Consider the following 13918-nt stretch of genomic DNA (forward strand, 5'->3'; position numbering starts at 1 on the left):
AGCTGTTGCTGCTAAGAGGTCACATTGAAAATTTGAAATATCTATTCATCTCCAATCTTAGTTGTACCCTAATATACACTCCTATTATCATTGCATCATATGATCAAATCCAATACAAGTAAATAATGTAAATTAAGTTACACTATAAAACTAGTAAACAATAAACATTTATTATAAATAATATATTTGAATTTTCAAAGACTTTGCTTAGGCTGCATTTGAAAGCGATGTAAAATTTATATCGGTTCAGTTTTGTAGACATTTGGAATAAGCGTGTAATTATGATCGATGTAAAACTCCACTCCGATTCAATTTTGTGTGCATTTGGTTGGATCGATGTAAAACATCATCAAACATAAAGTTTTACATCGATAATCGATGTAAATACTACATCACATTTTTCAAAAAGCAATGGTCACTTTCACAGTTCAGTGTAAAACATTATCAATATACTTTAATTTACATCGATGATGTTTTACACTGATTCCAAACACAGCCTTGGATCTTAGGTCCAAAATGGCTAAATTTTCTAATAATCAAAAATGATTTGTGGAAGGTAATTTAAGAACATTTTACCATAAATATAATAGTGAATTCTCTATTAAAAGTTGAATCAATTGCAACATTTTAAACAACTTTAAGAAAAAAAAAAACAATTAAAACTGAGCGCCTGGGCATGTCATTCCCTCTAACTCCAAAAACGTAAAATCTCTTTGATATCAAAACCATGGCTAGAATCAGGTTGGATTCATATCAGATCATTCTACATTTTGAATTCAAATCCAGGGGCCTTAGATCGAATTTGAATCCTACTAGTTGTAGTCTAATCTAAAATTTGATTCACCATATTTAAAATGAAAAAGAATTTAAAGTATAAAAAGAGAAAAAGAATCAGTCTTTAATTTTGTGTACATATAAAAGATGCTATGTAAGCAGAGATTTTGCTTGCAGGAGATTTGGGAGTGGTCTTGTTGCTGTTGCAAATACATTCAGAATTTAGGTGAGGGGTCATAACTCAAAAAAATGGGGTGCAAATGGATCGGATCATGATCCCATCCAAAAGTCCGATCTTATATTGTGGATTCGGATATTCCTGTTTTGGATTTTCAGATTGGATTAATATCCGATTCAAAAAAATCCATATGATATATGTATATGTTATTTATATTGCATTTTTTTGTAAATTTCTATATTATTTATTTTTATAAAAACATGTGTGTATATATATATATTGGTGAAAATAGTTGAATAAAAATTTGTATTTTTTGTTTTTCTTTATTTAAATAGTAGTTCTATTTTCTTTTCTTTTTAATAATTTATTATTTTTTAAATTAATTTAGATTGGATCATATTCAGATATCCAACATCTTGATCAGATTCAAATTCAAATTGATGTTTATGAGATTCGATTGGATCTTCGAATCAGATCAAATTTGAATGTACCTTTGATTCGAATCCGGTCCAATCTGACCCATTTGCATCCCTACTGATCACAAGACCATGTATAGTACTTTGATCAACCAAAATCCGATTCAATCCTCACACTGTGCTAACAGCCACTTGCAGTTATGTTTTGTAATATCTCCCCATGAAAAAAAATATACAAATACGAAATATTCCCGATACACAGCTGCAAAAGGCTGTAAACACTAAACACGGTGCGAAGACGCTTTTGTGAGGCCTGAATTGGGGGATGTTTGGAACTGTGGCTGTTTTTCAAAAAAACGATGTCACATCGGATCCACATAGGCATTTCAACAAACGCCCATGTATCTCATTGTTTGGTTCAGCCGATTATTAGAAAATTGGGCATGCCTTGAAAGTTGAGACCCCATGTGTTTCATGCATCGGCGAACCGTTTCACCCAACGGTTGACTGATGTATATCTTATGTGGTGCTTACCTGTACATACATGAAAAATGGTGATGAAAATCACCTTACCAAACAGCATAGTGTTGCTTAATGCATACATGGTAGAAACATTTTTTTATAAAAAACGGGTATTGAAAATATGTACATTTTTTCTTGAAAACCGATCCCAAAAAGTGCCCACACTTCCAAACACCATATTGATCGGGCATCACCTATGAACATGATTCATGTTCGTGTTGTTGTATATGTTGCTGGGCCTCGGCGGTTTTCAGTTTGATGTTTGAGACACTCGCTGTTCCCACTTTCAATCTTCATAGCCGCCTTGGCTCCTCCCTCCTACACAAGCCTTTTTTTTTGTGGGGGGGCCAAAAAACAAAACTTTGGGTCCCAAATTGTAGATACTATCGATTTATATGGTAGATGATTAAGCCACGTCTCCTACTTTTGTAAAAAGTTTTTATTTTGGTATTTACTGACACGTTTGAATCTCCCACGGGTAGCTGTTTTTACCGGAATAAACCAGTTAACATACCAATTGAGCCACCTCTCATTTTCTATTTTTTTCTTTTTGTGAAATGTTTGATTGTTTGGTGAAGTGACTTTCATTAAAAAAGTAATTGTCCATATAATTTAATAGGAGTCAAAGTTCTTTCTTTTTTTTTTTTATGCTACTCCTTTTGAAAACGATGTAAATATGTAGAGTGTATAATGGTCCATATAAATTGTAAAGTTGAGTTAGTTTTGCACTCACAAATTTATCTTTTTACCAAATAGACTTTTAGCTGTAATGGTTGCAAATAAGAATTCCAATAAAGCATATGCCTTTTTTTTAATCAAAAGCCCACTTGAGTACAAATTTATTTCTTTTTTTTATTAATGTACCTTTACATCTTATTATCAATATAAATATACATTTGAAAATGTATTTTCTGTCATTTGTTAATACATAAATGTAATGTTACCAAACACAAGGAAAAATAAATCAGAGTGCACATTTACCCTAAACGGAGATTTATACTCCATTTGCATTGTTCCCAAACGCAGCCTACTGAATTGGTATCTCCTTGCGTGAATAAAATAGTTGCTAACTCGGTATCAACTATCATTTAACCCATGGAACTATCAACTATTATGGAAAACTAGATTGGTTTTATTTATAATTCTTTTAAATTATTTTCTTGTTGTTAAGTTTGTAAACCTTGTGCCTTTATCAAACCTACTCATTCTTTAGCTCAGTGATCAAAATCTTTGGAGACTTTTGTTTTCTTGTGAGATGGTTTTTTTTTTGTCTAATGAATTATTTTTTTTTAAAAAAAAAAAAACAAACATGGGACTATAGATTCTCTATGCTAAAGCTTGCTCTATCCTCCCTACAAGTCCCTTACGATAAAATGCATTAGGGGTGAGAGAGAGACATCCGTTAATATTGTTGGAGAGAAAACCTATTCAGGGCCTCCGCTAAGAACTTAAGCTTCTAGGATGAACGGTTTCATGACATGGTATCAGATGCTTATTTGACCATCATCATTGCCCTCGTATAATTAAAATTAAAGAAAAATTTATAGTTTATTACCCTCTGAATTTTATTGATTTTCTAAATGTATTATCTCAAACCCCCCACGTATGCTTGAATTGTGATATATTTTCCTACACGTCATTGTTCTTAATTATACAAACTCAAAAGTTTCTGAAGTAGAGGAATCAATAAAAGCCCCAAGCTTAAACCATTAGTTAGGGCTCTTGAATAGATGTTTATTCTTTAAAACTCTCCTCGTGCAAAAGCCTATTGGGTGTGAAGTGTGGACAAATATCTTGTCTTCAAATTTAATTAAACAAAGATTGGACATTAAACTGTTTGACCATGTTAATAAACTATTCAACCTAAAAGCTCAAGTGGTAAGGTGAGGTCCTTAAATATATTTTTATTATCTAACATGATCCCTTATGCAAAATCCCACATAAGCTCACCCATGAATGATTCTTTGAAAAATATTGAGAAATTTACTTGACGTTGATGGTAAGTCATGATCCTTCTGATAAAAGACATCTGGCAAGTACTGGATCCCATATGTCAGGCGGATCATGATTGGTCCAGTGTTCATCATATGGTGCAAATCAGAAAAATGAGTGCAACGGGAAGAGTTCAGTCTATGATTCTGGTCCTATTTTGAACTGGCTTGAAAGTTGAAACTAGTTACTAGTCCTTTTGGACGAGATATCCGGTCTTCCGGCCCGAATAGAGCTAACTTCGCTAGTTCACTGATTTGCTAACGTTTTCGGTCCACCCGGCCCGAATCTCGCTCGCTCTTGCAACTAGGACTTCAGACAGGGAATGAATGAATGATGTCTTAACTCGAAAAGCAAGCCACTAGTTCAGGATCTGCTACAAAAATGTTGTGTACAATAGGCTACGCAACCCAATCACAAATAAGCACGTCAGCAACATCCGAGCCCACGGGCCACGTTGTCTACACACTACAAAAAGTTACTCTCGCTAGTAAATAGGTTGACCCCACGGAGTAACGGTCGGGTCTTACGAACGGTCGTATAAAATTTCAAATTTGAAAATGCCATCTAAGATATTAGGAGGAAAAGGAAAAGGGATTCTTCAGCTTACCGTCTTGCTGTCTTCTTCAAACAGAACAACTCAGTAGTATTGCCTGAAAAGAGCTCCGCCATTCTAGATCTCATCTTTTCAACCACTCCAAGCCTCGGTTATCATGGAAGAAATTCAATTCAGTACTTTTCATCACGACCTGGAAGCCCCAATTTCGACTTCTTCGCTCTCTAGGGTTTATGACTGGGATCAGGATCTACCAAAGATCAACTCCCCGTTTGTCAATGCCGGTTGCAGCCTTGAACACGAAGGTCCTTTACCGGAAAACGATGATGTAGTTTCAGTAGATTCAGTGCTCTGTCTTTGGGGTTCTAGACTGGTTTCTTCGGGGTTTGTGCGGGCGAATTGCGCAGGTTAGTGTAATGTTTCTTCTTCTTAGTATGAGCGTGCATTTTCAATTCTTGAACTTCAATCTTGATTTCATTCCAGTTGTGGTAACCATTTTCTCAGTATGTAATTATTTTATCTGAACAAGTCAAATATTGGATTTGTTAGTTTGAACTGTTGTAATTCTCATATGAGGCGTTCTTTAATACTGTTTAAAGGTATCCATTTTCTTGATTTTATCGTCGAAGCTAATTTGAATTGGTTGTTGTACATTTTGAGGATTCCTGGTTAGCTTTATTAATTGTCTTCCATGTTACTCGCACCCAAGCATTTGACTGATTGCATTTGGTGCTTGTCCTAGTACGATTGGAGGGTTTCACTGATTAAAGGATGATAAAATTTGTACTTAATAGTTTCTGTTCTATTCGGTTCAGATTCCATGGGGATTTCAAGTGTTCATTAACCCTTCTCTTGTACCAGAGGATCTTGTGATGTTTGTGAATTGTGGCGGAGGCACTTTACGGGAAGCAGATGCCACTATGAGATTCGAGCCTGATATCTCTTTCGAAGGAGGGGATGTTTTAAGAACAGATGAAAGCATACTTGACGGTGGGGATTATCCGTCCATTTACCAGTCAGCACGGTTTGGTAACTTCTGTTACCGGTTTGACAATCTCCTCCCTGGAGATTATTTCGTTGATCTTCATTTTGTGGAGATCATAAACACAAATGGACCTAAAGGGATGAGGGTCTTTAATGTCTTTCTTCAGGAAGAGAAGGCAAGAGAAATCTCCATGGAGCAAAATATTTTACTATGATTAATTTTATCTTAATTAATCTTTTTTTTTTAGTTCTCATATGTTCCATCTTGTTTATATACAATTGCCAGGTTCTATCTGAACTCGATATTTACTCAATTGTTGGAGCCAAAAAACCATTGATGTTGATTGACGCCAGGGTCTCTGTTGGGGAGGATGGGGTACTTGTAATCAGGTTTGAAGAGGTCAATGGAAGTCCTGTGGTTAGTGGGATCTGCATTAGACGAGTACCTAAGTTACCAGGTACTCTTTACCTGTTTAATTCATTGTCAAGATAGATCTAATAGTTGCAAAGAAAACTAATTTGTGCTGTTCTGGTTCTTGAATCCAGCTCCAGAGGTGAAATCCGAGCATCTCATCTGTAAAAACTGTTCTACTGAGATAGAAATTTCTTCAGTTCCGGTTAGTAATCAACTTAGAATTCAGAATAGATTCATGCAAGAAAAAGGGTGCACCCGATTGTTGTTCATTCAGTTCATTATTGCTGGACTTTGCAGAATAAAGTCATGCAAATGAAATCCACTATCAAGTATGAGAAGAAAATTCAAGAGCTGACTACACAGTGTCAGCGCAAGACAGATGAATGCTATGAGGCTTGGATGTCCCTGACAGCAGCAAATGAGCAGCTACAGAAGGTCAGGATGGAACTTGATGATAAGACGTTCCAAACTCACTCTCTGGGTAAGATGAAATCAAATAATACAAGCCTTCCACTAAAGAAAATGCTTGATATCTGATAACTAGGGGATTGCATTACCTTTCAAAAAGAATACAAAATCCAATATAAGATTGGTCTAACAGAATGCTCATACCCAATGAAATCCCGTGTGGTAAATTCTATTGGTTATTTGCCATAATTTTTTGGATGTATAGTTGAAATATGAAACATCCATGGAAAAAATCTCTTTATAAGTGAACCTTATATTCCGGGTGAATTCTTTCTTCTCAGAATATCTCATCAGTGGATCCACTGAATGGCAAAATCCTTTGCTATTTGCCCAATTGGTAGCTTCTGTTTCCTATTTCATGAAAATTGAGCTCCTGGATGTGCTTTGTATTTTTCTTAGATCAAGCTATGGAGAAACAAGAAGCGAAGCTAAGGGATATTTCTAGTAGGTATGAGCGAGATAAAAAGTTCTGGGTTGCAGCAGTTAATGATTTAGAAGAAAAAATAAAGGTAAAAGGATTTTCCTTTATGAATGCAAATATATTGTTTGATTAGCTCAGGAATTCACTTTCTCTTGTGGCACATTAGAAAGACAAATATATTGTTCTTTGCAGGTTATGAGACAAGAGCATTCACAGCTCTCTCATGAAGCACACGAGTGTGCTGATTCAATTCCTGAACTGAATAAAATGGTATTTGCAGTTCAGGCCTTGGGTAAGTTTGATTCTGTTCTTTATTTTGAAATATTTATCTAAGTTTATGCTTCTTATGAATTATGGCTATATGTTAAATTCCTTTACAGTCGCACAGTGTGAGGATCTTAAAATGAAATACAGTGAAGAGCAGGCGAAGAGGAAAAAGCTCTATAACCAAGTCCAGGAAGCAAAAGGCATGCGTTTTTTCATTGTTCAAATAACTTAATTGATTATCTGTTTAATGCCATGCTTGAGAATTGGAGTGACTCAACTTCTTTGTTTCACTATACTGTTATATTCCAGGGAATATAAGGGTCTTTTGTAGGTGTCGTCCATTAAACAAGGAAGAGATATCCTCAGGATGTGCTTCAGTGGTTGACTTTGATGCAGCCAAGGATGGAGATCTTGGGATACTGACAGGAGGCTCCACAAAGAAGACCTTCAAATTTGACAGAGTATACACCCCAAAGGATGGTCAAGGTATTTGCACATTGTGATTTTACCAGTGAATGTAAAATGACCTGGAAAAATAGTAATTGACTGTGGTTTTGTTTTGATGAAACAGCTGATGTGTTCGCAGATGCTTCACCATTGGTGATTTCAGTTTTAGATGGCTATAATGTTTGCATTTTTGCATATGGACAGACAGGAACAGGAAAAACTTTCACAATGGAGGGTACTGAGCATAACCGAGGAGTCAACTATCGCACTCTAGAGAAGTTGTTCAAAATTGCCAAGGAAAGAAGTGAAACTTTCACATATAATATTTCTGTTAGTGTGCTTGAAGTCTACAATGAGCAGATAAGAGACCTGCTTGCTACATCACCATCACAGAAGAGGTAAGGTTTAGTCCTTTTTTTATAAGGATAATGACTGCAATAATGTGTGAAAAGAAGGGCAAAGCCCCTTATGCAAATGAAAAAAAAAATGCATGGCCTTTGACTATGATTCACACATATTGATGCAAATTGTGATATGAACCAAAGATGATGCTATGCCACCATTTTTTTAATTGACTGGAAAATCAAAAAGAAGAGAATGTGTTGAGCTCTTCTTCTTCCATAGGCTATTCTCCAATTAAATGATTATGCATGAATGAATAATGAAATGGTGCCTGTAGTCACCAAATGCAGGAAATCTTGACAAAATGCTGTCATGCTTTATAAGATAATCAAGGTGGAACAGGATGGTGGAATACTGACAGCAGAGGAGCATAATAATAAGCACGAGTTTCTTGTAGCTCTCTGCCTTCAATACAAGTACTGACTCAGCAAGAAATAGCGTTGCATTATGATACCTTCAATGCAAATGCTGATGAGTGCTCAACTGAGTTCAAGTGTTTTGTGCCTTAGAGAAGTAATCCAAGTTCTTGGATTGAGGAAAGAAAATGACTTGCCTTGAGTGAAAAATATACTAACCAAAACAATTGCTTGTCTAACTTTGGTTTTGCATTGTTGTATCTAGATTGGAGATAAGACAAGCTTCAGAAGGGGTTCATCATATTCCAGGACTAGTGGAAGCAAAAGTTGAGAACACTAAGGAGGTCTGGGACGTACTACAGGCTGGAAGCAATGCTAGAGTTGTTGGATCAAACAACATAAATGAGCATAGCAGTAGATCTCACTGGTTAGTGGCAATATCAGCTCCCTGTTCAATTTTGCATTACCATGAAATGGTTCCTTTTGCTTAGTTCATTTTCTTTGATTTCCTATCATATCAGCATGCTATGTATAATGGTAAAAGCAAAGAATTTGATAAATGGAGAATGTACCAAGAGCAAGCTTTGGCTCATTGATTTGGCGGGGAGTGAGAGGCTCGCAAAGACAGAGGTACAAGGTGAGCGGCTTAAGGAAGCTCAAAACATCAACAGGTCACTTTCGGCTCTTGGAGATGTCATAAGTGCTCTTGCAATGAAAAGCAGCCACATTCCATACAGGTCTGCAATGGTCTTGCCTATCTAGACTAAATCCAGGTTCCTGACTTTGTATTGTATCCTGATTCATTCTTGTGGATTTTGCAGGAACTCAAAGCTGACACATCTTCTTCAAGATTCACTAGGTAACACATTTGTATTAGCTATATCATTGCTAGTTAATCCAAGTCCCTTGTGGATTTTGTATTAGCTATACCATTGCTAGTTAATCCAAGTCCCTTGTCCACAGGAGTCATCTTTGACATGCCTTTGTTGCTGATGCTCATGTAATTTAGAATGGCCGAGTCATTCTCCATTTCTGCTCTACAATGCAGCATGCTCTCTCTCCATCTTACTTTGTCCATTTTTTGCATCCATTACTTTGTGTAAATCAGCTCTTGATTCTATGCAGGAGGTGATTCCAAAACTTTGATGTTTGTACAAATCAGCCCTTCAGAACTTGACTTAGGTGAGACCCTGAGTTCCTTAAATTTTGCAACTCGAGTTCGGGGAATTGAGTTGGGCCCTGCAAAGAAGCAGGTTGACACAAGTGAGCTTCAAAAAATGAAAATGCTGGTATGTTTAACCCCAATAAGTTAGAACATTTTTTAAGGGAAAATTCCGGATTAGTATCCTGTACTTTTGGCCTAGTGCCACTTTGGTCCCCGAACTTTAAAATGCGACAATTCAGTACCCAAACTTTCAAAACGTGTCAATCCAGTACCTACCATTAATCATCTGTAAACCAACTGTTAAATGGTCTTTGAAAAAGACACAAATGCCCTTCAAATGTCATCTAATTTTCTTTATCAACCATCCAAATGTTGACAAAAAATTAACAATCCCATATCCTTGCTTCTTCCATTCAAGAAAGTTGGAGTCACGTCTCGGTTGGCATTTTAGACCCCAACTTTCTTGAATAAAAGAGGCAAGAATTTAGGACTGTTAATTTTTTGTCAATGTTTTGATGGTTGATAAAGAAAATTAGATGATACTCAAAAGGCATTTGTGTCTTTTTTCAAATGTCATTTAATGGCTGGTTAACGGTAAGCACTGGATTGACATGTTTTGAAGGTTCGGGTACTGAATTGTCGCATTTAAAAGTTCGGGGACCAAAATGGCACTAAGGGTACTAATTGTGAATTTTCCCTTTTTTAATTTAGTAAGTTCTCCTCTCTAATTTAGTATTTCCTCTCTGATAAATTTAATCCATCCTAACTTCTTTCTCTTGTTTTTTCCACTTTTCCTTGAAAGCTTGACAAAGCAAGGCAGGAATGCAAATCCAGAGATGAATCCATAAGGAAGTTAGAAGAGAACTTCCAAAGCTTAGAAAGTAAGGTCAAGGGCAAAGATCAGATTTCTAAAAACCAACAAGAAAAGGTAAAAGAACTTGAAGGCCAACTTGAACTGAAGACTGAATTACAGAGCCAGTTGGAGAAGCAAAACTGGCAACTGGCAGAGAAACTGAAGGGGAAGGAAGAAAGTTGTCTGGTCCTTCAACAAAAGGTCGCTCTTCATTTCACTTTGTTCATTTCCTATACCAACTGCTGATATTTTTTTTTTCCTAATACCTGAATTATGTTTTGTTTATTAAAGGTCAAGGTGGTTTAATTTGTTTATTTCCTATACCAACCCTGATTTTTTTTCTAATACCTGAATTCTGTTTTGTTTATTAAGGTTAAGGAGCTTGAAATCAAGCTGGAAGAGAGAGAAAGAGATTACCTGGAATCCATGACTCTCCAACAGAAGGTCGCTGCCACAAACAAAAATTTCTCCATTTCATCCACAAGAAAGAAAAAAGTGTCTAGATTTCCTTGTGCAACAGAGACAAATGTTATATGTGCTCATGAAATATATTGATCTCCTCTATGTCAGTTCAGCTGTTTGTCTTTGTTGCACCTGGTTGTAATTATCTATAAATCAGCTATCTCAACAATCCAACTCATAAATTTTGAGAACAAAAAAAGATACTACTCCATTGATTCAAAAAGAAATCATTATTTCTCAAACAAAAAGCCTATACACATATAAAATAAAAAAAAAAATCTGGGAAAAGAAACTAACAAACTTCTAACTGCTTTCTATGTGTTGATTTAGGTCAAGGAGCTTGAAAACAAGCTCAAAGAGAGAGCACAACAGTCTGAGTCGGAGTCTTTTATCCTTCAACAAAAGGTTGGGCATCAAAGTTGTCTTTCACTGTTTAACCAGCAATTGTATCTTATGGGTACTAACTTCCTCCCTCTTTTGTTAATATTTCACAGGTAAAGGAGCTTGAGAGCAAGCTGAGAGACAGAGAAAACAATTCAGAGTCTTTATTCCTTACTCAAAAGGTCTTTCCTTTTAAAATTATTGTCATTGTAGTATTTGCCTTGGGCTGACATTTGTAGCAGAGTAAAAACATGCAGAAAAAAGGAAAGAAAATGGAAAGAGTGTTGCAAAGTCTGCATAGTTTTAGGATTTGACCAGAGAAATAACTTCTCCTTGTATGCAAATTTTGCTACTTCTTATACATGATTACATTTTATTGCAGGTGAAGGATCTAGAGGAGAAGCTGAGATCACGGGAACATGAATCACAGTCCATGCTACATTCACCCAAGTCAAGAGATAGCCCAGATGAAGGAAAATCCTGTTCAAGGGAAGAATCTATCAGTGAAAGTGATTCCCATATTCTAAGGAGTTCCAATTCAATCCATCGCCCCATCAGTCAGGAATCTATTTTGCTAAGGGGGGCTGACTCCCTCCGTGAGCTAAGAAGGAAAAGAGAGGTCAGGAGTGTTGAGATTGAGAACAATTATGTTGTACCCGTTCCTTCACTCGAGAAGAGGATGCTTGCAACTGAGGCCAAGAAGGTTAGGCAAATTAACCCCACTAAAGCATTTGCAAGGATTACAAAAACAACAAAGCCAGTTGTTACCCAGAAGCTCTTCACTCAGAACAGAATCAACAGAGATCAGGTTCAAGGAATCAAGGAGAGGGATAGGACAAGAGGTTGGTCAAGATAGTAAAGCGGAAAACCAGTGTTCTTTTCCTCTGAAATAGATTGGCCATTTTATTATTGATGGCAATCTCAAACTGTATATGGAATAGATGAAAATCACTGATTTGAAGGATCATGGAATTCTTTGTAATGATATTATATGCCCTTTCTATTGATAAATATACACTGTACTGTGAGTGCATCTGAGGCTGCAAATGAATAGATTGGCCATTTTATTATTGATGGCAATCTCAAACTGTATGTAGAATAGATGAAAATCACTGATTTGAATGATCATTTCATTATAATGAAATATATAATGCACAACATTTGCTGAAGATCTTACATTACATTGGCTGAGTTAAAAATCTATCACATTTTTTTTTCTCAATGCAAGTTTAATTCTCCCTAACAATTTTCAAGCGTTTGACAGAAAAGCGATCTGCACAAATTCCCAAGCTTCATTTGTTTATTTGAGTTTATTAGGAAAGAGAGAGATCAGTGCCTCACTTAAATAAAGCATATCAAACCGTTCATCTAGGATATTTGAGATTTGAGACCCATGTTCAACTCATGACAACATCCCAGATGGAGTTGCTTGGGTACCTTGATTTCCCGACACCTACGGATAATCTTGGATAACACAGATGCTCTACGCTGCATCTGGCAGAACTTGGTCAGCTTCTTTGGGTAACATAAACTGAGGATTTCCTCTTGGTTTCTATTAAAAAAAAAAAAAACTGAGGATTGTCATTGACAGGGGTAGCACAGACGGGTTTCCTATGACCATCTTTATCAATTTTTAGCTCTGGGACATTTTGAACATGTTCCTTCTATGTCTCCAAAACATCCAAGGTATCTGTCCGTCTGTCTGTCTGTCTGTCTGGTGGCCCACATAAATCCTGAGTGGATTTGGATGGCGATAGCTAATGGGTTGTGGCTGCAGTCTTTACTCCGTGGAGTCAAACGAACGAAATAGAAAATAAGGATGCTTTTTCCATTTGCTCAATCCAAGCCACCCATTGCCATTGACAATGGCCCAATTGGTGGGTGTTGGGCATGGTTTTGAAAACCGGACCGGATCAGACTATCTGACCAGTTGACCCAAGAGCTGTTGATTTGGTCAGTGACTCGCTGGATCAGGGTGGCCGAACCATTAACCCTTCATTCCAGATAATAGTTTTTGATCATTTTTTATTTTATTTTTTAAGTTAAAAGGGACTATTAAATTGGACAATTGGACTGTTCGACCCAAGAACTGGTTTTGGGTTTGGTCCAGTTTTTAAAACCTTGGTGTTGGGACTTGTGACTTAGGATGAGTTTTTTCTATGGATCTTCGATTGGATCGGATCTGAATTCGAATCCAAGTTGTTTAAGTCGGACTTGGATATCCATTTAGTCATACTCAGGTTGAATCGGATATTGCTTGGCCTGATTCGCTAAGACCCAATATGATGAGATTATATAAATATAAATATATAATTTATTTTTAGTATTATAAATTATATTAATTTATTGAGTTTTTAATCAAAATAAAACAAAAACGAAGTTGTTTTGATTGATTGAACTTGGAACATAGTGCAGAAAAAATAAAACTTTCAACTGATGACGGTGGATTTGCCATTATGGATGGCAATGGGTAGGGCATTTAAGTAAATTTCCTTCAACTTGGTTTTATTTCAAAAAACAAAACTAGATTCCAGAACATATTTTTTAGTTTTAATTTTGGAAACAAAAAACACATATAAAATTGTTGTTACTCTAGAAAAAGTTGTTTGGAACTATTTGTTTGAATCCTGGCCCCGGAGCTGGAATTTAAGCATATGTTTGATATTGTTGCCGTTGCTTCGACATCACATCAGTATCACATTGGAAAAAATAGTGTTTCAGAAACTAGTGTTTGTTTGGAATTATTTTTTCATAAAAAATGATGCTCCAAGTCACACCTTGAATATTGGGAAGGTATGACTTGGAGTAACGCCAAATTTGGCATTTTTTGGAAGTACAATTCGTTGCTGCCAATAGAAATGT

General features: G+C 36.2%; 1 protein-coding gene across 1 annotated transcript; it reads left to right on the forward strand.

Moving 5' to 3' along the window:
- The first annotated feature begins 4467 nt into the window (after nucleotides 1-4467).
- LOC104595536 (Di-glucose binding protein with Kinesin motor domain-containing protein) lies at nucleotides 4468-12225 on the forward strand. Its single transcript, XM_010256289.3, has 19 exons — nucleotides 4468-4842; nucleotides 5297-5595; nucleotides 5706-5877; nucleotides 5966-6036; nucleotides 6132-6315; nucleotides 6702-6811; nucleotides 6916-7015; nucleotides 7104-7190; nucleotides 7300-7476; nucleotides 7562-7835; nucleotides 8461-8622; nucleotides 8717-8932; nucleotides 9017-9054; nucleotides 9321-9484; nucleotides 10163-10414; nucleotides 10586-10657; nucleotides 11006-11080; nucleotides 11170-11238; nucleotides 11439-12225. Exons 1-19 carry the CDS (start codon nucleotides 4593-4595, stop codon nucleotides 11910-11912), a joined length of 3246 nt encoding a protein of 1081 aa, XP_010254591.1. The 5' UTR covers nucleotides 4468-4592; the 3' UTR covers nucleotides 11913-12225.
- Nucleotides 12226-13918: the final 1693 nt, after the last annotated feature.

Source organism: Nelumbo nucifera, chromosome 5 (assembly GCF_055504915.1).
Source record: "Nelumbo nucifera cultivar China Antique chromosome 5, China Antique-T2T, whole genome shotgun sequence".
Taxonomy (NCBI): domain Eukaryota; kingdom Viridiplantae; phylum Streptophyta; class Magnoliopsida; order Proteales; family Nelumbonaceae; genus Nelumbo; species Nelumbo nucifera.